General features: G+C 50.9%; 1 protein-coding gene across 2 annotated transcripts; it reads left to right on the top strand.

Moving 5' to 3' along the window:
- Window positions 1–2,506: 2,506 nt before the first annotated feature.
- On the top strand, window positions 2,507–21,093 carry ECSCR (endothelial cell surface expressed chemotaxis and apoptosis regulator). 2 transcript variants are annotated; one of them, XM_036391722.2, is made up of 11 exons: window positions 2,507–2,584; window positions 11,777–11,818; window positions 12,342–12,392; window positions 13,712–13,828; window positions 14,298–14,351; window positions 16,171–16,239; window positions 16,770–16,871; window positions 17,651–17,749; window positions 18,307–18,343; window positions 19,454–19,553; window positions 20,091–21,093. In XM_036391722.2, exons 1-11 carry the CDS (start codon window positions 2,533–2,535, stop codon window positions 20,097–20,099), a joined length of 732 nt encoding a protein of 243 aa, XP_036247615.1. In that variant the 5' UTR covers window positions 2,507–2,532; the 3' UTR covers window positions 20,100–21,093. The 2 variants fall into 2 exon arrangements, with proteins under 2 accessions (XP_036247615.1, XP_036247614.1); XM_036391721.1 differs by lacking the exon at window positions 20,091–21,093 and having other exon boundaries at window positions 19,454–19,598.
- Window positions 21,094–22,230: the final 1,137 nt, after the last annotated feature.

Below are 22,230 nucleotides of genomic sequence, written 5' to 3'. Positions count from 1 at the left end.
CTCTGCCCGCCCCTCTCCGCCCTCAGCCCCACGGTGCTGATCCGGGACCAAACCCCACGGGGGCCTCCCAAGGGGACCCAACCCAACCCAACTCAGTCGCCCCCTGCCAGAGACAAGATCCCCTGGAGCCAGCACGGCTGGGAGCAGGGGGCAATGGGGAAGGAAGGAAAGAAGGAAGGAGAGCCCTGCCAGCCCCCCGGGGTACCTGGGCGTCCCTGCTGCCTGGGGATCATCATCTCCGGCGGCGGGGCTGGGAAGCTGCCGGCGGGGCGGGCAGGACGAGCTGCGGGCTGGTTCTCGGGGAAGGTGCAGCCGGACTCACCTCGGAAGTTGCCACGTCACGGCCCGGCCCCGCCGCCGCCGGGACTCCCCGGGGCACTCGGGGAGCGCCCGCTCATCCCGCGGGCAGCGCTGCCCCGGCCCCGCCGCTGCCACATCAGCGCTGCGACCCTCCTGTCCCCGCGGCGGGACAAGGGCCCTTTGTCTGGGGAGAAGCACCCTCCCTTCCCCCTTCGGCTGCAGGAAACCTCCCTGCTGCCACCGGCGGGGCGTGAAAATTGAATGAGGTGAAGGAATGGGTGTAAAAAATCCCCTTGGGCATGTGAGCTGTTTGCACAGCCCGGCACACCCACGCTGTGCTCCGGGCTGGAAGGGCCCTGTCCCCAGGGATGGCACAGCCCCGGGGATGATGGTCCCTGCCGGGGGTCCCACTGCTGCAGAATTTGCCCATTTGCCAGCACAGCTCTGGGGTGAGTCCATGGGGAGCTCTGGATGCTTTGGGCCTCCAGTTCAATTGTTGAACTCGATGATTTTTCAGGCTTTTCCAACCTAAAGGATTGTGTGAGCTGCTGGGGGTCACAGGCAGGAGCCAGAGCCAGGTCAGGGCTGGCACATCCCTCCCCTCACACGTGTCCCCACCCTGCACACAGGTACATCCCCTGGCTGAGGGGTGCTGTGTCACAGCCTCTGCCCCAGCAGTGACCTTGAGCACATCACAGAGCAGAAAATATGGATCCCTCGGAGTTTCAGCCATTACAAAACGTATCTTCCCATCCTTCCACCCCAAAACACCACTGCTCTTACCTGCAGGCTCTCAGCAGACAGGCTGGGGTGAATATTTGGGTTCTGTCCTTCCTGCACGTGGAGAGGACACGGTGGGAAATGCCTTTTCCCATCCAGCCGAGCATCCAGAAGAGATTCAACTGCGTGTGAGCTTCTGGGTATTTGCACTCATTTCAGGATTCAGTAAAACCTTAATCTACAGCATAATCTCTGAGCATCACATCTGTGCAAGGGACAAAAGGATGGGGGGGCTGCTGGCAGGGGGTTTGTCCCAGCCAGGCTGCTGTGGAGGCCTCCAGCCTTGGGCCTGCTGGTTTTCCTGAGGGGTTGGAGGGGTTGGAAGAGACCCACGGAATGTGAGGAGCTGTGCCATGCACGGGGGATGATTCCCTCCACTGCTGCTGCTGTCTGCCAGCTGTGGGAACCAGGATCCTGCTGGCAGCATAAGACACCCTTGATGCTCTCCATGCAGTGAAGGAGAATCTCCTTGGCCTTTGGCTGAGGCTCTGTGGCTTTTGGGAGCTGTGGGAGGGGGCTGGAGCAGGCCCTCAGACCAGCAGACAGAATCCTCTGGCTTTGCATCCTGAACACCCGCACAGACCCCTGAGAAGGACACAGGAGCCTTTCCTAGGTGGGAACACTAAAATGCTTCTCCTGCAAACACCACTGACATCCAGCACAGGATAAACCAGAACCTCTGGGGTTCCCACTGTGACAGGCAGGACCTGCACGGAGCAGCACAACACAAGGTCAGGGACAAGAAACAAATGCCTGAGCCCCTTGGGCTGGATGGGACCCAGTTTTCCAGTTCCTGCCCTTCTCCAGGAACTGGGAATGGGGTAGATCCAAGCCCAGCATGTGCTGTGTGTCCTGCAAGGTGCTGCTTGAAGCATCCCAAAGCCACCATGCCAAAGTCACTGTGCCAAGGCCACCATGCCAAAGCTGGCATGTCCCAGTACCCAGATTCGCTGGGGCTGCCCAGGGAGGCACAGGGCACAGGGCAGGCCCAGCTGCTGAGCCACCCTGGCCCCACGAGGAGCAGTTGTCCCTAAATTCCCCACGGATGTGTAAGAACCCTCCCTCTCAGGTGCCGGGGAGGCTCCTCCAGCAGCTCTGACCCCAGGGAGGCAGATTGGGGGGATGGGACCTGGGGCACCTCGCCCCACACACAAAACACCTCCCAAAAAGCCCCGGCACCGCACGGGAGCCCCGAGGCCCGGAGCGGAGCATCCCTCCGAGTGGGACCGAACCCCGGCAAAGCCCGGCGAGGTTTCCTCCGCCGCCGGTGAGCGATGGCTCACATCCTCCCCGGCCATAATGGGCTGAAAAACACAGTTCCCCTGTGGATTGAGCCCGTTTCCTCCTATTCTTTAACAGGAAGCTGAGCGAGAGTCAGCCCAGGCAGGCGAATCGCTGCTGCGGTCCCTCCCGGGATGGCCAGAGCTCCGCCAGGCTCAGAGCAGCGCGGAGATGCCGCTCCCGTCCCTCCGCGCTCTGCTCGGGCTCCTCCTGCTGCTCCCAGGTGAGCTGCTCCGCACCCGCGAGAACCGGGCTCGGACGGGGGGTTTGGGGGTCCGGCTTCACGGGGGGCTCCAAAGGCAGCCGGGCAGAGGCTGGGAGCTGCCACTGCAGCCCTGCAGCTCAGGGGTGGCAGCCGGGCTGCTGGGGAAATCGTGGCTTTGTCAGGTTTACAGGGTTTGTTTGGCACTGATGGAATACAAGGATTTGCTTGCAGCTTAATGAAAGGAGTGTTTCTGCTGAGGCGTTTGGAGTAAGTGACTTTTGTCAAGTAAGAGTCAAGGTGGAATGTTTCAATGTACAGGACATTGTTTTCCTCAAAAATACTTTTTATTTGCACTTTTTGCTCTCATTAGTATCAATGCAAAGCCCACATGCAAGGCTCATGCAGAGCACATCTCGTCCTTGCTGTAATAATTCTGCTGCTTTGGGGTAATTATTCTTTAACTTCTCTTTCCCATCTGAGTTGAGGTGTGGGATGAAGGAGCTGGTTTCCTGCTCCAAAGGATGACAGGTTGCTTTTCCCTGCATTGTCAGGCCCCTCTTCCCTTGCTGACAGCTGTAGTAGCTGGGAGCTGGAATACATTCAAAGGAATATAAAATAATGTGTCTCCAACTCGAGGTTTTATCATTAAACCATAGAAGCTGCCTTAGGTTACAGCCACTGTGCTGGTAATAATGGGATTTTTAAAAGGCAGAGAATCATAGAATGGTTTGTGTTGGAAAGGAAAGATCATCTCATTCTGCAGAATATAGAAAGCAATTCGGTTTGTAGCTGTATAATTCCAAGAAATAAGAGCACATGGATTGGAAATTTTCTCTCTTCATTAGAGGCCAACACTGCTGCCTTCAGCAGAGGGGGGATTTGAGCCTGGGATCAGAGCAAGGATCACACCAGGGGGCTCTGAGCGCCTTGGCCTCCCTGTGACACTCCTTAATGCCCACCCAGAACGCTGCTTTTCCTTTTAAAACTGCTTGGAAGGGCTTTTATGGGACAGCAATGGCACAGAGGGGGTCAGGCCCCTTCCCTGGCTGGGCTGCACCACGCCAAGGTCCATGGAGTGGGAATCCCAGAGGCACTGCCCAGAATCCCAGAATCCCAGAATTCCAGCTCCCAGGAGCGCCCAGTGCTGCAGCACAGGTGGAAGGGATGCCACCCTCCATCCTTCAGTCTCAACAGCATCACTGTCCTCTCAAAGCCACCAGTCTAAAACCAGGGGCAGGGACTGTCCCCCTGCATGGTCACAGCACTGTCACACCTCTCCCACCAAACCAGCCTTCCCTGGAATGTCCTGCCTCCCTCTTCTGCGCTGATCCAACAGCCCCAACATGGCTTTTTAATTTCATTTTTAATTTTACAGCAAGTCCCAAAGGTGGTGCAACCCCTGGGGAAGCTTCTGCACAAGGCAAAGCAGCAGCTTGGGAGAGGGGCAGTCGGGCTCCGTGGTGCTGCTGGTTTCCCGTCACACCAGCAGCTGGAAAAGGGAATTAGGGGCTCTGGAACACGGCTCCCTGCCCTGGGGGAGATGGATGTAACCTTGAGGAGACACAGAATCAGCTTAGGCTGGACACTAACACCTGCCTGGTCCCACACAGGCCTTTCTTGCTTTTGCTTGGTGCAAATTCAGTATTTTATTAATTTAGCATTTCCTAAATTAAATTTCTCCATTCTCATGGTTATTTCTGAAGGGAGGTTCAAATAAGGGAATTTCAAACTGTTATTTTGAAATTGCTGAGTTGGGAAGGTCTGGCACATTTCCAATTTGGTTTTCCTCCCCCTAGAAACACTTAGCAGAAAATTTGTCCAAACAAACCTCTTCCTATAGACCCTTTCCATTACAATGGGCAGGCATTTCCCAGACAAAAGATTTCCACTGCAAAAATTCCTCCTCAAAGCTGATGAAAACCCAGCAGGATTTCCCACTGTTGTTGTTCCATCCACTGCTCTCCTTATCTGTGCCACAGCCTGTGGATGGATAATGCCATGAGAAATGTGGTATTTCAAAAGCAGACACGTGTTTTGAGATATATTTTTGATATAATCAAAAAGATGAGGTGCAGCCATAGGACAGGCACCCAGATTCCAGACTTTCATCCTCAACCCAGAGCATCCTAAAGCAGATTTCTCAGCCAAGGGCGAGGCCAGCCCAGCCCTGAGGTGCTGAAACAAGGAAGAGAAAGCAGGAGGTGGTTTGGAGAAATGTTTGCTCACACAACAAACTGCTCCCTTCAGTAACATGAAACCCCTCTGCAGCTCTGACTGCAGCAGCTTCCAGGAATTCTGTCCCATTTACAATAGGTGAGTCAACAACAGGTGTCCTTGCAGGAGGTGCTGCTGGTGTCCCAAAGGCTGGAACGTTCCTGCTGGGAAGCCAGGCTGCAGAAGGGAGCTGGGGCTTCTGCAGCAGCAGCAAAGTCCCAGCTGGGAGCTCTCCTGGCCCCGGTTGCCAGAGGAGCCCACCCAGCACCACCCAACCACCTCAACAGGGGGGAAGCTCCCATCTGAGTCCAGAGCAGGCACCAGGATAGGCAGAGGGATGGAGCAGCTCTGCCATGGAGCCAGGCTGGGAGAGCTGGGGTGGTGCTCACCTGGAGAAGGAAAAGCTCCAGGGAGAGCTCAGAGCCCTTTCCAGGGCCTAAAGGGGCTCCAGGAGATCTGGAGAGGGACTGGGGACAAGGATGGAAGGACAGGACACAGGGAATGGCTTTAAGCTGAAGGAGAGCAGCTGCAGGTGGGCTCTCAGCTGAGCAGGGCAGAGGGGCAGAACCCCTCCTGCCCTGCTGCCCACACTGTGGGGATATGAGATGTGGAGGATACATGAAGAGTTAGGAAATGTGGGAGCAAAACCTGGGTCATTCACCCAAAATCTGGACTCAGATGAATTGTCAGGCCAAGATGCTTTACCTGGCCTGTAGCTGTTGCTTCTGTGAGACTGGAATCTCTTCCAGGCAGGGTTATCCTTCAAGTGCTCCCCTGGCACTCAAGCCAGGACACTCAAGAAAAGCAGGTGGAAAGAACAGGAATGATGAATTTTTATTCTCTCTCAACAATGTCTGTCCTATTCCATAGCATTTCTTATCTCAAAGTTTACGTGCAGATCCATACTATATAAACCTTTTATCAAACTTTGAAAATTCTCTACAAATCCATTTCCTACAAAATCCCTTAGCCACCAGCCCCTTTCACACCTTGTCTCCTGAACCAGTCCCAGCAGATCACATTCCTGCTTGGTGGTTCATAAACACCAGAGAGCAGCATTCAAACAAATCTAGGGAATCTCAGGATCATTGGAAAGAATAATCAGTTTGGGAAGAAACTTGGAAAGTCTCCTCTGTAAAGTGCTTTGAGCTCTGCTAATAAATAATATTATTAAAAAATTGTAGGTGGGCAGAAATCACAGGCTGGGCTCTGGGTCACATCAAGCCTGGATTGGTGGTGCCCCCATTTTTCATTTGCACTGGGCATGGAGTGATTTCCCCTCCAAAATCCCAGACCCAGCTCCAAACCTGAGGAGCAGCAGGGCCAGGAGAAGGACAGGACCCACATCACCAGGAACAAACCCAGAGCCCTAAAATAAAGAGCTGAGAGGGTGATGGAGCAGCAGCCTGGTGGAGCAGGGGTGGTGCAGCCAGGAGAAAAGAAAGCCAGGCTGCTTTTCCTTCCCTTCACATGGAAAAAGCAGCCCTGGGCAGCACAGGGGTGCAGCAGAGCCGCTCCGTGCTCGCAGCTTCCCCACATTGTTTGTCTCCCCGGTTGTTTCTACATCCAAGTGGGTTTTAATTGCCTCCCACTAAGATCTGCTTCCAGACTGGCTCACCAGAGAGGAGCAGAGAATGTGGTGCTTGGAGAGGATGCCCAGGCCCAGTCCTTGAGGACGGGCAGAGGAAGGCAACGATTAATTTTAATTGCTGATGAGATCCGGGATTAATTCCCGGCCCTCTAAACTTTCCATAACACTTTGACTGAGTCATTGCAATTCAGAACAACTTGGCAGCCAGTTGCCAACCCCCCCATGCCATTTGGGAATTAGGCACTTGAACACTTCTGTGGATCTGGCCCTGATTTGGGCTGTCAGTTATCCACCAGATAACTGACAGAACAACACTTTTCTGTTGAACAGAAACAGAACAACACTTTTCCTCTCTCTCCTCCACAATTCCCACCCCACCTGTTCTGCTGTGAGACCCTCAAGGCAGAGACACCTTATTTAGGCACTTAATAAAACAGGACTTAGGCTTTGGCAGGACTCTCTGCTTTCCAGGTTTCCTAAAAGAGGAATTTTTTTTCCATGTGGAAGTCCTAAGAACTGGGTCTTGCTCACTGCTGCTGTGTTTCACCCAGAAACCTGCTGCACCTGTGTTAAGTGGTTGGTATTTTTTTCTGTTTTGGGTCATCTGACAGAAGTGCCAATACCTGAGTTGCAAAGCCTATTTTTAGCTTGCTGGATCTCTTTTCTGAAAGCGTTTTCAAGCACAGGGTGACACAGAGGTGCAGCCCTGCCCTGTGGGCTCTGCAGGTGGGACATCCCCCAAAACTGCCAGGGAAGGGACGAGTCCAGGGTTCCTTGTCACTGGGAATAGATGCTCCCTCCCCATCAGCAGTTCTGAGTGGACAGGAGCAGTCCCTGTGACTCCACACCACTGCCAGAGATCCTCCCCAGTGACTCCGGCCCTCCATGAACACAGACTGGACACCACAAGCCTGCCTTGAGCCTGATCTAAACCCTGCTGAAACCTTTCCAAGAGCTGGCTCAGGTCTCTATAGGAAACCCTGGCAAAGTTTGGGGGTTTAAAGTAGTCCCTCTCTTTGGTCAGCAGCTGGAAAAACCATGCTTTAAATGTCTACAATTGCCAAAAACAATACCAAAGCATAAATACCTAAAATTCACCTGTCTTTTGGTTGGCATCACCTTCTTTGTGCTGAGGAGTGAGTGGGGTGAGCTGCTGGCTTTGGGAATATCTCAGCTGCCATGAGAGAAGACTCCAGGTCAGTCTAGACACACCTAGCCCCACAGAAAAACAACTGCCAAGAACAGAAATCCAAAATTCTCCTGTTTAGCCTTTGGAAAAATTACCGGGAAAGCAGCGAGCACCGCGAGCAAAGTGCAGCTGCAGCCCCGACCTGCAGCTCCCGTGGCTAACTGGGACTTTCCCATGACAGCACGAGCACAAAGCCCTATTTCCCATGGTAAATCCCTCAGCCAGCTCCCAGTCTCCACCCAGGACTGCACAATCCAGCTGTAAATCCTTTGCACCCAAACACACAAGGAACTCCTTGGCAGTGCTTGCCCTTGTGGAGGGGCTTTGATGTTTATTGCACTTCCAGCTGCGCCAGCCGTGTCCTGATTATTGCTGGGAGCTGTTTCTGCAGCCAGGGCTCTCTGTGCTGGCAGCAGCCCTGGGAGGGAATTGTTTCCAGCTCCAGGATCCCCTGGGATATCTGCAGGGAGCTGTGACACGTGGCGCGTTGTGTTCACCCCATCCTGCTGCCCAGCCCCACAGTGGGAGCTTGGTCTCATCCTGCCTTGCACAGATCCATCCTGCTCCTGTGGGACTGGGGATGCTGAGCACCCTCCCCAAAAGAAAACACCCAACAGAACAGGGCTTTTGCTTATTTGAGTTGGCAGGGAAGGCACAACAAGCAGCAGCAGCCAGAGGCCGGAGCCAGGCCGGCTGCGCTTTGCAGTGAGTGTGGATGTGTTCAGAGAGAGCCCGGCTGTTTATTCCGGAGCACGGTGCCAGAAGGGATCTCCAGCCCTCAGCCTCTCCAGAGCAGGGCAAGCATCAGCTCAGGAACTCTGGGAACTGAGCAGTGGGAAAAATCTGCTTTTTCATCTTTTTTACAATAAACACGAGGTTTAGGTTTGCAAGAGAACTTCAGAAGGTCTCCAGTGTGACCCTCAGTGACAGGATGAGCTGCAGTGAAGAAACTGTTGAGTACAATAATTTCCTCTTGTCCAAGGGATGCTGGAGCTGGCCCATGGATTGTCCCATCAGGGATGGCAGAGCAGGGCAATGTCACCTCCCTTGCCCTCAGCTTCCTCCCATCCCCAGGGCTTCTGTTCAAGCTCTCAGATTTCTCCTCATCTGCACCAAAAATTGTGGAATAAATGTCCACCTGAGCATCTTCATTTTCCTTTTCCCTTTAGCAAAGGCTGAGTGCAGGCAGCAGCTCTTTCTCCAGCGATTCTGGGTGCTTCCACCATGTCCATGAAAAAGTACCTGGGAGCATTTCCATAAGTGTGCCACAGCTACTTCTCCCCTCAGGAAAACATGGCAATAGGTCCTGCAAGGGAATTTTGGAGAAAGGGGAGCTGTGTGAGTCTGGCAGCTGCTGAAGGATATTGACCCCTAGGACAATCTCAGCACTTTATTTTTTGTGCTGAATGTATAGAGTATCTTAAGGCATTTGCAAACCAATGTCCAGAATCATCCTCCTTCCTCAAAAGAAGCATCTCTACCTCTTGAGGAAGGGCAAACATGTGCCTAAAACATTCTTTTTTTCCCATTATATTAATTGATTTAGTAGGTGATGGTTCAGCTGCCCATAACCCTGTCTCTTACTGCCCTGATGCCTTGTGAAGGCTGGCCTAGAACAGAGGCTGGACAGAATTAAAGAATAAAGTAGAGATTTATTAGGAGGCCTCAATGGATCCACCTTGGGCAGCACAAGAGCCCAGCCAGGGCTGCACCCAAGATGAACCAAAATGGTCACAAAATGCACGACAGGTCATGGGATCTCACACTTTTATCAGTTCTGCTCCATTGGCATCCTGCAGTTCACTGTCCAATTCCAGCTTTAGCCCATGCAGTCCCATCCTTCTTCTTTTTCTCTCTTCAGCCCACGGTGTTTGTGCTCTTGGGCTTGAGGTTTGGATCATTTGTCCTTGGTCCCCAGCTGGAGCAGGAATTGTTTTGTCTCCCTGCTCTGTGCACAGAGGCTCACCATCCCCTCATATGAAGCCCAGGCCCACACACTAAAGCAGCATCTTTAGAATCTAAAAATATAAAGGCTGAAACCTGAGGCATCACCCTGATGCTCCTTTAAGTTGCTCTTCCAAACCCCCAGGGAAGGATATCCCATAAATTCTCCAACACAATCACTCCTAGCACCTCACTAGCCCTGTACTAAGGCAGGTTCCTATTTCCCAGCCTCCCTTTTCCTTGCTGCACATAAAGGTCCTTAGTTCCTGATCCTGCTCCAAATGGAGTTAGAAAATCAACCAGTCCCTTCCTCTCTGTGTGATTAAAGACCTGATCCTGTCTCCTCTTTCATGCATTGAACAGGACAGTTTTCTCAGCCTGCTGCCCAGTAAATTAGAGGAGAAAAACATGGAAAAGGTCTGAAAAGTCCAGTCTGATTTTCACAGCCAAGCCATGTCTGGGAATAAACCACATTTTATTATGTGTTCACCATGGTTTACACACTTCCTGTCTGGCTGGGATCATTGTCATAAAGCCTCAGACACAAAAACAATTATGGCTCCAGAGCAATTCCATGAGGAAAATGAGATCAATCAGGAACTCGCTACACCCAGAGGGTGCTGAGGGTGAGCTCTGAGCCAGAACCACACTCAGTGCTCAGGGTCTCCCTCCAGACACCCCTCCCTGCCCAGGCCCTCAGCCTCCCCAGGCACCAGCAGCTCATGGACCTGCCCCTGAGCTCATCTACACCACCCCTACAGCTCCTGGCATCAAATCCTGGAATCACAGAGTGGCTCGGGCTGGGAGCAACCCTAAAGCTCATCTCATTCCACCCCTGCCATGCCAGGGACACCTTCCACTAGCACAGAGTGCTCCAATCCCTGTCCAGCCTGGCCTTGGGCACTGCCAGGGATCCAGGGGCAGCCACAGCTGCTCTGGGCACCCTGTGCCAGGGCCTGCCCACCCTCCCAGGGAGAATTTCCCTCCAGGAGAGCAGGTTCCTGCTGAAACGGGCACTGCTGTGCCCTGGCTGGTGCTGCCTTGGGTGGACCCCCCCTGCACTCCCTGTAAAGGCACTGCTCCTACCACAGAGCCCTGAGGCATCATGAGGGGACAGTGTGCTGGAAGGATTCAACCTTCCCTGCTGTCCCTTTCTCCCCAAATCCCTTTTCTCCCATGGGACTCTGGTGAGATGGATCACCAGGGCAGTCAGATTCAGCTGCTTTCTGTACCTGTAGTGTCATTTCTGTCATTAAACATAACCACAGAGAGCACCAGGGTCACCAGCAATAACCATTTGAAAATCCCAATTAGGATGAGCATTCCAGCAATGACAGACTCAAAGTCACCTTCCCAAAGTTAAACCAGCTGGGTTGGATTTGAGCATTTAAAGTGTATTTACATTTTTCAGGTCTTGTCCTCAAGTGTGGGACATTTCTTTCTCCCATTTTCAAGGGCAGCATTTTTAATTACCATCTCATCTAACCCTTGGGGTTGGACTAGATGACCTTGAAAGCTCCATACCAAACTAAACTACTCTGCTCTGTGACTCCATGACCACAGGACCCCGAGAGCTGGGGATTTACAGGAAAACATCATGGATGCTGAGAGTAGGAAATGTGAGGGATTGAGGCAGGGATGCTTTGTCATGAAGGCAAAAGAAAAACAAACAAATAAACCAAACAAAGGCCCCTTTCAGCTGAGGAACTGGGGACACAGTGAACACCTACAGCCTTGTATGGACCTGCAGGACTACCTAGCCCTACAGGGAAGGCAGCTCCTGAGGGCTGCAGTTCCCTCCAGCCTCATTTTCCCAGGACACACAGGATAGGAAGGAGAACAGTCCCACCAGCTCCTGGAAGCCTTTACAAACCTCATCCATCCATTCTTAAGGTCTCAAGGGAACAAAGTGTTCAGAAGTGTGTCTTACCTCTGAACAGCTCCAGAACACAGGTCACACACCCTGCTCTGCCAGGGCTGGGCTCAAAGGGAGGGAATGACCCCATGGATTTCTGTGGCTCCCCAAAGTAGAGGAGGACATTTATCCTGGCTGGATAAACTCCACTACTAATTTACTCAGAGCCTGATAGTTTTACACTCAGTAAAACTTCTTTGCTATTACTTCTCTGCTAAAGCTTTTGGGGCAATCCCATATTTCCAAGTCATTCCGACAGAAGAGGAGGAAAACCCAAACCCCACAAGGAACAAGAACAGCAGTGTGTTAGTGACCACCACAGATCAGCACCACTCACCCTCTGCTCTTTCCTTTCAGGTTCCACAGCTCCCACAAACTCCTCCACCCCTGCTGGAACAGGTACCTCTGCTTGTGATGTGCTTTATGTGTCTGGTTGGATGTGGATGCATGTGGAAATGGGGGGATGCAGATTTGGGGAGAAGCCCCAAATGGGACCCTGATTCCAAACTCCCATCTGTTGAGGGATCTTCTCCCAGGATCCTGCCTCTGCCTGCCCCATCCATCAGCAGCCACCCCCAGACCTCCAGGGGACATGGAGGGCACTGTGCCTAGGGGTGACCTGCCTTGGCTCCCTTTGGTCCAGCAGGGAGTGAGGCTGTGTCCCAGGAAGCCTGGGGAAAGCAGAGGGATCCTGCCTGCTCTTTGCTCCCTGCTCCCCAGCTGTTCCCCAGCAGCAGTGGATCCATGGAGCTGGTCCCTACAGCCACACCAGGGACAAACCTTCTCCTCAGCATCTCTTGTTCCCCTCACCCTTTCTGCTCTCCTTGGCAACCATGGCCCCTTTCTGGCCCATCCTCCAACCCTCCCTGTGGGATCCCACCAGCCTGCAAATGTCACCTCTGTGCCTCTGCTTGTGTTCCAGGTCCATCCCCACCAACAACACCCAGCCCTGAAGCCAAGAACCACAGCTCAGGTAATGCTCAGCTGGAGACTGGCCTGGGGACATCCCAGAGGGGAACTGGCCTGACCTCAGTCCAGCTGGGCCACCCCACAGTAACTGGGGCTGTGCAGGGGACAGTGGTGAGGAGGAAGGAGATTTTGTGGTGTCAGGGCTTCTGATCCTGCCACCTCACCCCACAGGGATCAAGGCACAGGTGTGAGCAAAACCAGGGGCAAAGAAATCACTAAATTGCATAGGGAGAGTGAGATGATCATAGAGTGAAATCCCAGAATGGTTTGGGTTGGAAGAGACCTTAAAGCTCCTCCCATTCCCCATGGGCAGGGACACCTTCCACTATCCCAGGCTGCTCCAAGGCCTGTCCAAGCTGGCTGATCTTTAAGATCCCTTCCAACACAAGCCTTCCTATATTTTTCTATATGTACAGAAAACCAATTACACAAGAAATTATCTCTGCAGCTCCATGTCTGTTAGTGTCCACTTGGATCTTTGGAGACAGATCTCTTCCTGCTATGTGTCAGGAAAAAAAAAAATCTAAGCATAGCTACCCTTCCAGGAGGATTCCAAAAATATCAAGGAATAAGATCTCAAAAAGATCTCTGCTTCTGCCTCCAAGCCTTGCAAAAAAAAAAAAAAAAAGAAGAGAAACTTAAACTTTATCATAAATTCTAATATTTCACTGAAACTTTTGGATAAAGTGGAAAAAATCCCACCACACTAACCTTGAAACCATTTCACCATTTTCTCAATTTATTGGAAAGCCAAGAGCAGTCTTTGCAAGGAAGTTTCCTATCAATTCCCAGCTGGTGATCCACTGTTCCTTGCAGAGGCATTATTGAAAGCTTTCCCCCCCACATCTTGCTCTGGATCAGGGGCAGTTTGGAGCAGGCTGAGGCAGAGGATGGAGCCTGCAGACCACTTCAAGAGCTGAATTATTTGTGCTTGGAGACTCTCAGTGAAATGAAAGGGGGAAGTTGGCATTTCAGAGCACAAGGAAATGATCACGTGGTGCCAGGCAGCTCCAGGCAGGTCAAGTGTCTGGTGACAAGAACCTTCACTTTTCACAGCAGGGAAAGAAGCTGTGGCAGACCCTGACTTTCTCCTCATGTTTGCTGAGCTCTGCCAGCTCAGCATCTCCTCACAGTGAAAAGAGCAAAAGGAAATTCCAAAGTACAAGAGCTCCTTGACTCTGAGCAGAATGAAGGCTATTTCCATGCTTCCCCTAGCAGATGATTCCTAACTCTCAAGAAATTTGAGGGCTCTGCAATAGCTGTGCCCTCTCCAAGCTGTTTCTGAGCTGAACCTTTTGAAGTAATGCCACAATTTTTCTACAGAGCCATCAGTAAAAGCAACACCACTGACGAACCTGAGCCTCACCTCTGTGAGTCAAACTACTACAGCCAAACCCTCCCCCAGCACTACAACACCCCTGACAGCAATCACTGAGAGAGGTAAGGATGGAAAACTCAAATATTTGCTCAGGCAGGACCTGTTTGTGCCTCCCTCCTTATCCAAGCCAAACTGCAGGCATCAGAATATTAGGCCTAGTCCACACTGTGCTGGTTATTCAGCAATTCTGCAAATCTTGAATTTCTCAGAGGTTTTTTTGCTGAGAGAGCAGCTCATTCCAGTTCCCCAGATGGACAAAGCCAGGCCAAGCCCATATGAGAAAATCCAGATCATGGTTTATCAAATATTGGAGCAGCTCCAGTGTCCCCAGGCTCCCTCTCCCAAGCTCACCCATCAGGTACACTCTGAGCTGACTCCACACCTGGCTACCTGGGCATCCTGATGTCTGTCTGGAGGGAAAGCAGCATGCAAATAAAGATTTTTACTCCATGGACACCCAGCAGCTCTCCACGGTGGAATCTGGAGTGGCTTCCCAAGTTAATTGTCCTTTCCCATGTTTTCTTTATCTAGATGATAAGTCCAGTGGAAACAGAAGCACAGCAGCTCCTTCTCCAGCACCTCGAGGTACTTTGTCCTTTTAGAGGCTAACAATAAGATCAGATAATTTGATGGTAATCAATGGCACAGGTTCTCTAAGCATGAGTCTTTTTTGGGGGTGAGCCATCCAAAATCACACCTGGTGTCTTTGTAAGCAGTGATAACACATGAGATAAATGCTCTTAACATCTTCTGCTGGGATGGACTTAGCAGCCAAACAATGGATCTATGTTTAGGAGAGGGGAGCCCTTTGAAAATCTTTTAAAATAAATATAATTTTGCTTTTGACAGTTTTCTTAACCCAACCTGTAAGTAAAATTTAGAGAATTCAGTAAGAGTTTTCTCAGAATAAGGGCAGAATCCAAGTGACTGGAAGACTGAAATCTGACAGCTGAGCTGACTCTCCATTAAAAACTCAACCCCAAAAATCTGCAGTGGTCAAGAAAGTGCTCTGCCTCTCCAAGTACCTCTCAGATCTCCAAACACAAGCAAGGTGAGGAAGCTGTGGTCAGCTGTGCCCACACAGATGCCCACCCAGCATGGCTGTGCCCACCTAAGCCAGGAGCCCTTTGCTCAGAGCAGATTGCTGTCCATCCCAGCCCTGATTTACCACTGAGAAGCTCCACACATCTTTGAATAAAGATGCTGATGCTTCCAAAAGCCAGGTCTCCCATTGTGTGAGACCAAACATTTCCCAGGGATGGGGTATCCGTGCCAGGCTCAGCAAACCACAGCTTCTGCCTGTGGCTAGAAGAACAATTTCAGAATTAAACAAAGAATTTGATGAGTGGGCAAAAAATTGTACAGCAGCAGACTCTGCTTCTCCAGACTTTCTGCTCCTTGTGAAATGGCTAGATTCATTATTTCATGCCTTTCCCCCTTTTCCTGGCTTTTGGCAAAATGCCATTCCAAATCAGGGATGTTTGCTGTGGGACAGGACCTGGGTTCAGCAGCTCCCCAGGCAGTGCCAGGAGCTGCGCACACCCCTCCAGGCACCACAAACCCTTGGCCAGCGCTGCTGCTGGGAGCCTGGGCATGGGAAAGAAGGGAAGAAGATCCTGCTTGACCTACAGATGATCTTGTGAAGCTCTGAAGTATCACTTTGAGTCTCCTGACAGGACCTGCAGCTGCTCATTAAGGTTGATGCAGACACTCTGGCTGTTCAACAACAGCCTGGAGGCAGCAAAGGATGTTTTTTCTCTGTACAAGTAAAACACATGGGCTGGCTTCACATTTCCTTGCTCAGGCACTGGAAGCAGCTGTCACAAACCAAGCAGCTTCACACAAGCCAGTTTATCCCACTGAGAACTGGAGTCCTTGCTTGGACAATCCTCTGTGCTGCCACAGCTAGACTACATATGGTGTACAAGTTAGCCCAACTCAAACAGATTTAATTACTTCTAGATAACCCAGCATAGCAAATCCACTCATTTCAAGTCCAGGGACAAGCCAAACACTCAATCTGCACCCAAATACTGCATTATTTTTTCCCCTAATCAGACTTATTTTAAAGTCTCAATGTTTATGACCTACAGCATATCTATAACCTTCCCAGCTCAGTCTTCCAGCCCTGCCTTGCCTTTCTGCCCCAAACCTGTAACTGGGACTGCAGACCCTAGAGAGTTCACAAAAGGGGATTTGAATTTTGGTGCCCTAGGTTTTCATTTAGACATGGAAAACAGGACATAATATGTTTGGTGGGAAGCTTTTAGTATGGAGGTGGGAGTATTAATTCAGGTTTCCCCAGATGTCATTGGCACTTCTGTGAATCCATTCTCCTCCCCATCAGTTTGGTTCTTGAATGTCACTGGAGGTCAATGCTCACATTCTGTGTCTCTCTGTGCAGGTCAGGATCACATGAGGAATGAGAGCACCACAACATCAGCGACTCAAGGTGCTTCCTCCTCACAGACAGGTGATTCCTGCTCCATATTTTATATTCCTCTGCACAGCCAGCAGCAAGGCCATCACACAGCTGTCTTCAAGGCAGCATGGACACCAAGGATTTCCTGAGGGGTGATGAACATCCCATCCAGCCCTTGAAAAGCCTGTAAAGCTCTGCAGAACAGCACTTCAGGGCAACCTCTTAAGCCTGGAAACAGAAGGAAAGGTGCCATTATGGCAAAAGGTTGTAAAAGCAGGAAGGCTGGACAAATTCCCTCCTCAAACACAGTGCCAGTGCTGACTTTGACCTTTCCCCACTGGGGTCCCAGAAGGAAACCCTGCAGGTGCTCTCAGCTTGTCCATAAAAGGGGCCCCACCAAGGCAATGATTCCGCACAGCTCTCACTCACTTTGATATTAATATTGATGGCCTGGCCAGGATCCAAACTTGGTCTCTTCATGAAGTGCAAGTGAGAGTAAGGGCCTCTAGGATTGCTAGGACTCCTCTTCCCAGCCGTGGAAGAATGACTTTTATGTAAATCTACCTTTCTCCCCTCTGTAGGCACCTCAAAACCCATCACCCCAGCACCCAACTCCTCCAGCCAATGGCCCGAGTCCACCACCCCGACAGACGAGAAATCACCGCTGACAGTGGCAGCTTTTGGTAAGGTCTTGTGCCACCTGGAGGGAGGAGGGGTTCTTTTTCACCAGGTGTCCTGGTTTAGGGCAGTTTTAGGAGAAAAAAATGCTGGTTTGGACACCCAACTCCATGAGGCCTTGGCACAGGGTGCCCAGAGCAGCTGTGGCTGCCCCTGGATCCCTGGCAGTGCCCAAGGCCAGGTTGGACACTGGGGCTGGAGCACCTGGGTCAGTGGGAGATGTCCCTGCCCATGGCAGGGGTGGGAGAGGATGAGCTTTAAGGTCCCTCCCAACCCAAACCATTCCATGATTCCAGGATTCTAAGTCCGAGGGATTCTTAGCAGGACAAATTTCCTGTGCAAAGAATTGAATTATTGAGGCCTGATGTCAGTATCAAATCCACACTTGATTTAAAGTGTCTAAAGATGGTTTATGGGACAGATAACATCACCCACAGCTCTATGTTGTCTCTCCCTCTTATATTACTTATTTATCTGGCTTTACACACTTTTGGGATAAGATTTACCGACTGTAGCAGGAACATACGGACTCTTATCAATCCCCAGTGTAATCAGCTGACTCCTGCCTTCCTGGCACTGCCTTACCAATTAATTATTTATTGATTAAGTATTCATAGCAGCCCTTTGAGGTTAAAACACAGGAGGATAAAGCTATTTGTTCTAACAACTGTTTGCTTCTCTGCCTATTACGAGCCATGCTCACATTAATGAAAATATTGATTTCCTAGCCAAGTTTTGATGTCAGTCTCTCTGCTGCTCAGACAGTTCTTTCCTCCATCCCCAGGTGTCATCAGCTTTGTTGTTATCCTGATAGTGGTGGTCATCATCCTGGTCAGTGTGGTCAGCCTGAGGTTCAAGTGCAACCACTCCAAGGACTCTGAAGGTATCTGTCTGGGGAATCTGTGCTTCCCTAATCAACAAACCACCAGTTTCCGTATGGATCTGGCAATTCCTAAAAGATGCATTTGAAAAGCTTACAGCGTGGTGGGGAGGTTTGGAAGCCAGACTGGAACATAGATTGAGCAGTTAGGAATGCAGTGTGACCTCCTCGCTAGAGCCCCAGCCCAGCCTCATGTAGATGTGGTCTCAAATTTCCTGCAGCTCAAATTCCAAGAGGTGGGCAGCTCTTCCAGCAAAAATCGTGGAGTTTGACACTCCTTTTCCTTAGGAATCCCATTTTCCACAAAGCAGTGCCCAGCAGAGGGCAAGGCTGCTCTGTAGCAAGGCAGAATCCTTCCTAAACCCCAGCAGGGCCAGCAGTTCCTGCCTGTACATCCCCTTAGCTGAAGGGGTTTCTCTAATCAACTCCCAAGTTTCCCCCACAGTGTCTCCAAGCTCATTCAGATTTCATTTATACCCCTGCACAAAGTAATTCAGAATAGAGCTGACTTATTTTATGACTTCTCACCTCTACATCACCACCTGCTTTTCTCCCCCCAGACAAACAGAAACCAGGAAGCTCCATGGTATCAGAGAGGTAAGGCTGCTCCTGCCACCCACATCTCATTGAGAGTGCCTATTTTATCCCAGAGCTAATTTTAGCAAGGAAAAGAATCTGCTTTGGTTATTTCAGGTGGAAGGAAGCTTGTCAAGATATCTTTGAGAGAGTTAGAAAAGCAAAATCAGCTTTGATAACACCTCATCCTCTGATAGAGACATAAATAGATCAATATTTAGGGGGCTCATCTCAAAGCTGCACTAAGAGAAGACTCCCCACCTTCCCAAAGCAGATTGTCTTCCTTGCCTAGCTAGAGCCTTGAGGTCTAAATCGAGTTTCTGGATCTCAGAGCAGTCTCAGATATCTCCCAAGATGCCCATTACTGTTTCCCAGTGAGAGCAGGACAAAGGAGCCCCAGTTCTGAGACTTTTGGAAGAGAAGCATCAAGCAGAGAATGGTCCATAAGAACCCCATGGTCCATCACTGCTATTCCAGAGGAGAGGCAGAATATGGGAAAACAGCAAGAAACAAGAGCTGGAAGGGACTAAAACATATTGCTGCTATTTTTCCATCTGATAGTTTCCTAAACCCTGGAAAAGGACACAGGGAGCAAAGTCTGTGAGTATTTAGGTGCCAAATTTGCATCAGCATCAGTGGTCACTAAATACCCTTAACGATCATGATCCAAGGGATCTGAAGCCACTGAGGCAGAACATGCCAGAAAATAGGGCAGTGCCTAAGGTTTCCTGATCCCAAAGCCATCCAGCCTCCACTGGCAAGGAATGCACATCCCAGCCCTCAAGGTAGGAAAAAAGGGGGAATTCCACCTTCCCAAGCCTTGTAACTCCCTATAGATGCGCCTGAATCAGGACAGCAGCTCAGTGGGTGGTGGAAACCAAACCTGGTCCCCCACACCAGCCTTGCCTTGCCTGTTTGTCTCCAGCTCTCTGCAAAGAAATTTTGTCCCTGGAGGTGTCCGAGGAACACCTGGACGTGGCACTCAGTGCTCTGGTCTGCTTGACCAGGTGGTGATTACTCAAAGGCTGGACTGGATGATCTTGGAGGTCTTTTCCAACCTCAGTGACTCTGTGATTCTGTGATTCCCTCTCTTGTTTCCCAGAGTAATTAATTATCTCCTTTCCTTGGCAGCTGCTCGGCAGACATGAGCCAGAAGGGGAACAGCATCACTCTGATCTCCATGAAGAACATCAACACCAACAACAGCATGAGCTATCCCCCGTCAGAAAAGGTTTCCCTCTTCAGCCTTGCTTTTTAGGGAATCAGCTGGGGATCATTTCTCTGGCTGGATAAGAGCAAAAGGCATAAGAGCATGCCTTGAGGTATTTCTTTGCTCTTTTATTCCTTCAGAAATATGACAAAAACCAGCTGCCACCAAATTTCTAATGGTCCAAACTGCTTCCAGTGAGCCTGAAAAGTTTGAGTGCCCATCTCAAGTTTACCTGGGCTGGCTGAACTCGAGGTGCCAAGTTTACCTCATGTACACAGGTGACATCACCTGTGGCCAGCTGCAAAGCTGGAGGGGTTTGCCATTAAATGGAGATGTCTGTGAGAAATTGAGGTCTCACCCTCCAGTCCAGCTTATCCACTCCTGCCCCTCAGGTGGCAGAAGCACATCCCCATCAGGGCTCTCAGGTCATCCCACATGAGGAATTCTTATCATTTTCAGGTGTTTTAAAGCTGGGACTGAGTTTGGGAGAACGCACTGCTCTACTGCCTTTGTCAGCCCAGCCAGGCCACTGATGACCACGTTCTGTTCTTTTGGCAGGTGCTATGAAGCCAAGAGCCCAGAGCTTGAAGCTGACATGTGACAACCAGCAGTGGCTTTCTAGGTTCTTTTTATTTTTCCTTCGGGGAAAGAGCAAGGGTGGACTTTATATATAAATTATTATGTCCTTTCTGATCAGTACATTTACAGTAGTGTCCTACATAGCTTCCCCACCTGGGGCCTAAGGGCTTTCTCCAGTTACAGCCTGCCACACTCGGTGGTTGATATCTAACTCTATTTTTGATATGCCTTCAAACACTCAGATAATTCCAGCAGCAAGAAGCACCAAGGCACCATCCACTGCACTAATAAACCTCTGCCTTAGATGAATGGCCTTTATAGTCTGTGCCAGGCAGTCACGGGCTCGTTAATCAGCATAGCCCCACGTGGAGCCAGACCCGTGCTTGGGAAAGCCTGATCCGAAGCTGAAGGCCTGATGGGACTGAAATGTCCAAGTTCTGGGTCAAATCCCAGCACGACTGCTCCAAGCCCCTTATCCCTGGTGCCCTCATTGTCCCCACAGCAGTGGGATGGTCACATCACATCCCCCTACCTCACAGGGTTGTTGTGAGGCCTCGTTAATCCCTGTCTGTAAAGCATTTTGAAAGCCATGAATTAAAGGTGCTGCTGAAATGCAAATTGCCATCTTAAACACTTTATTATTTATGATTATTATTCATAACAACAGAGCTTCAGGAAGGCAGATCATTATCTCCCCACGTGCTCAGCTGAGTGTAAGGAACAAAGTCTCTGCGTAGATCAGGCTTTATCTCAGTGTAAAATGAATGGCCACAAGCAAAATGCTGAGCTCCTCCAGCTCCTGGAGTGTGGCAGCCCAAGTTTGCCAGGAGAACTTCTAAGGGAAATATAGGTTGGATATTAGGAAAAAGCTTTCCTTATCAAGAGTGATAAAGTTCTGGAATGGCTGCCCGGGGAGGTGGTGGAGTCACCATCCCTGGATGTGTTTAAAAAAAGCCTGGATGTGGCACAGTGCCATGGTCTAGCTGAGGTGTTGGGGCTGGGTTGGACTCAGTGATCTCAAAGGTCTCTTCCAACCCAGTGATTCTGTGAATTCTGTGTGATCTCCACCACTGCTTCCCCAAAGCTTCCTGGGACCAGGAAGAGCAGCATCCCCTTGTGCAATGCAAGAGGCAGCTGTGCTTTGCAACTGGCAAGAAAATGTTCAGCAAAAAAAAAATAGCAACATTTTCAAAGCTCCTGGTAAGAGCCAACACACTTTTAACCTCTGACATCTGCACCGGGTAGTTTGATAAGTTGTTTCTTAATAAATTAAGCTTTTCTGGTAACATTCATGAAAGGTAAAATGGTGTTACTCAGTCAGGCTCCACCAGACTGGTGAATTTCCTTAACACAGAGTACCAGATAATTCCCAATTAGGTGGACCCAGACAGCTCCAGTTGCCAGACACCTGGGACTCCACACATCAAGTAGAACAAATAGATTTTTAGTGAAAGTAAAGCTTTAACAAATCTCCCCAGACCATTGTGATTCCATAGGATCTCACCACTGCTTTAGTTTTTCTTCCTTTGACCTCCTTCTTCCCACAGGCCCTTGAAGGTCTTAAAATGAGGGTGGGCAGGCCCTGGCACAGGGTGCCCAGAGCAGCTGTGGCTGCCCCTGGATCCCTGGCAGTGCCCAAGGCCAGGCTGGACACTGGGGCTTGGAGCAGCCTGGGACAGTGGGAGGTGACCCTGGCAGGTGGAATGAGGGAAATCACCAACAGCATTAGCAGTAATGGAGGCAATCAGGAAATGTCTTGTAGTGAGGGGCCAGACCAGGACACAGCCCTGAGGTGCCCAGCAGTGCCAGCACAGGAGACAGGCACTGCCCTGGCCCTGCTGCCACCCCAGGGCTGGCACAGCCTAGCAGCCTTTGGCCTCTTGCCCACCTTGGGCTCATGTTCAGCTGCTGTCACCGGTGTCCCCAAGGCCTTTCTGAAGCTGTTCCAGAGGGCCCAAAGGAGGGGCTGGGGCTGGGGAAGGCTCTGCACCCGAGGAGGGCTGAGGGCACTGGGCTGGTTCAGCTGCAGAGAGGAGCCCAGGGCAGAGCTCAGGGAAGGAGGGAACGGCTGCAGGGGAGCTTTGGGATGGACACCAGGGAAAGGTTCCTCCCCCAGAGG

Source organism: Molothrus ater, chromosome 15 (genome assembly GCF_012460135.2).
Source record: "Molothrus ater isolate BHLD 08-10-18 breed brown headed cowbird chromosome 15, BPBGC_Mater_1.1, whole genome shotgun sequence".
NCBI lineage: Eukaryota > Metazoa > Chordata > Aves > Passeriformes > Icteridae > Molothrus > Molothrus ater.
The sequence above is the reverse complement of the archived record's forward strand: the minus strand, read 5'-3'. Positions and strand labels throughout refer to the sequence as shown.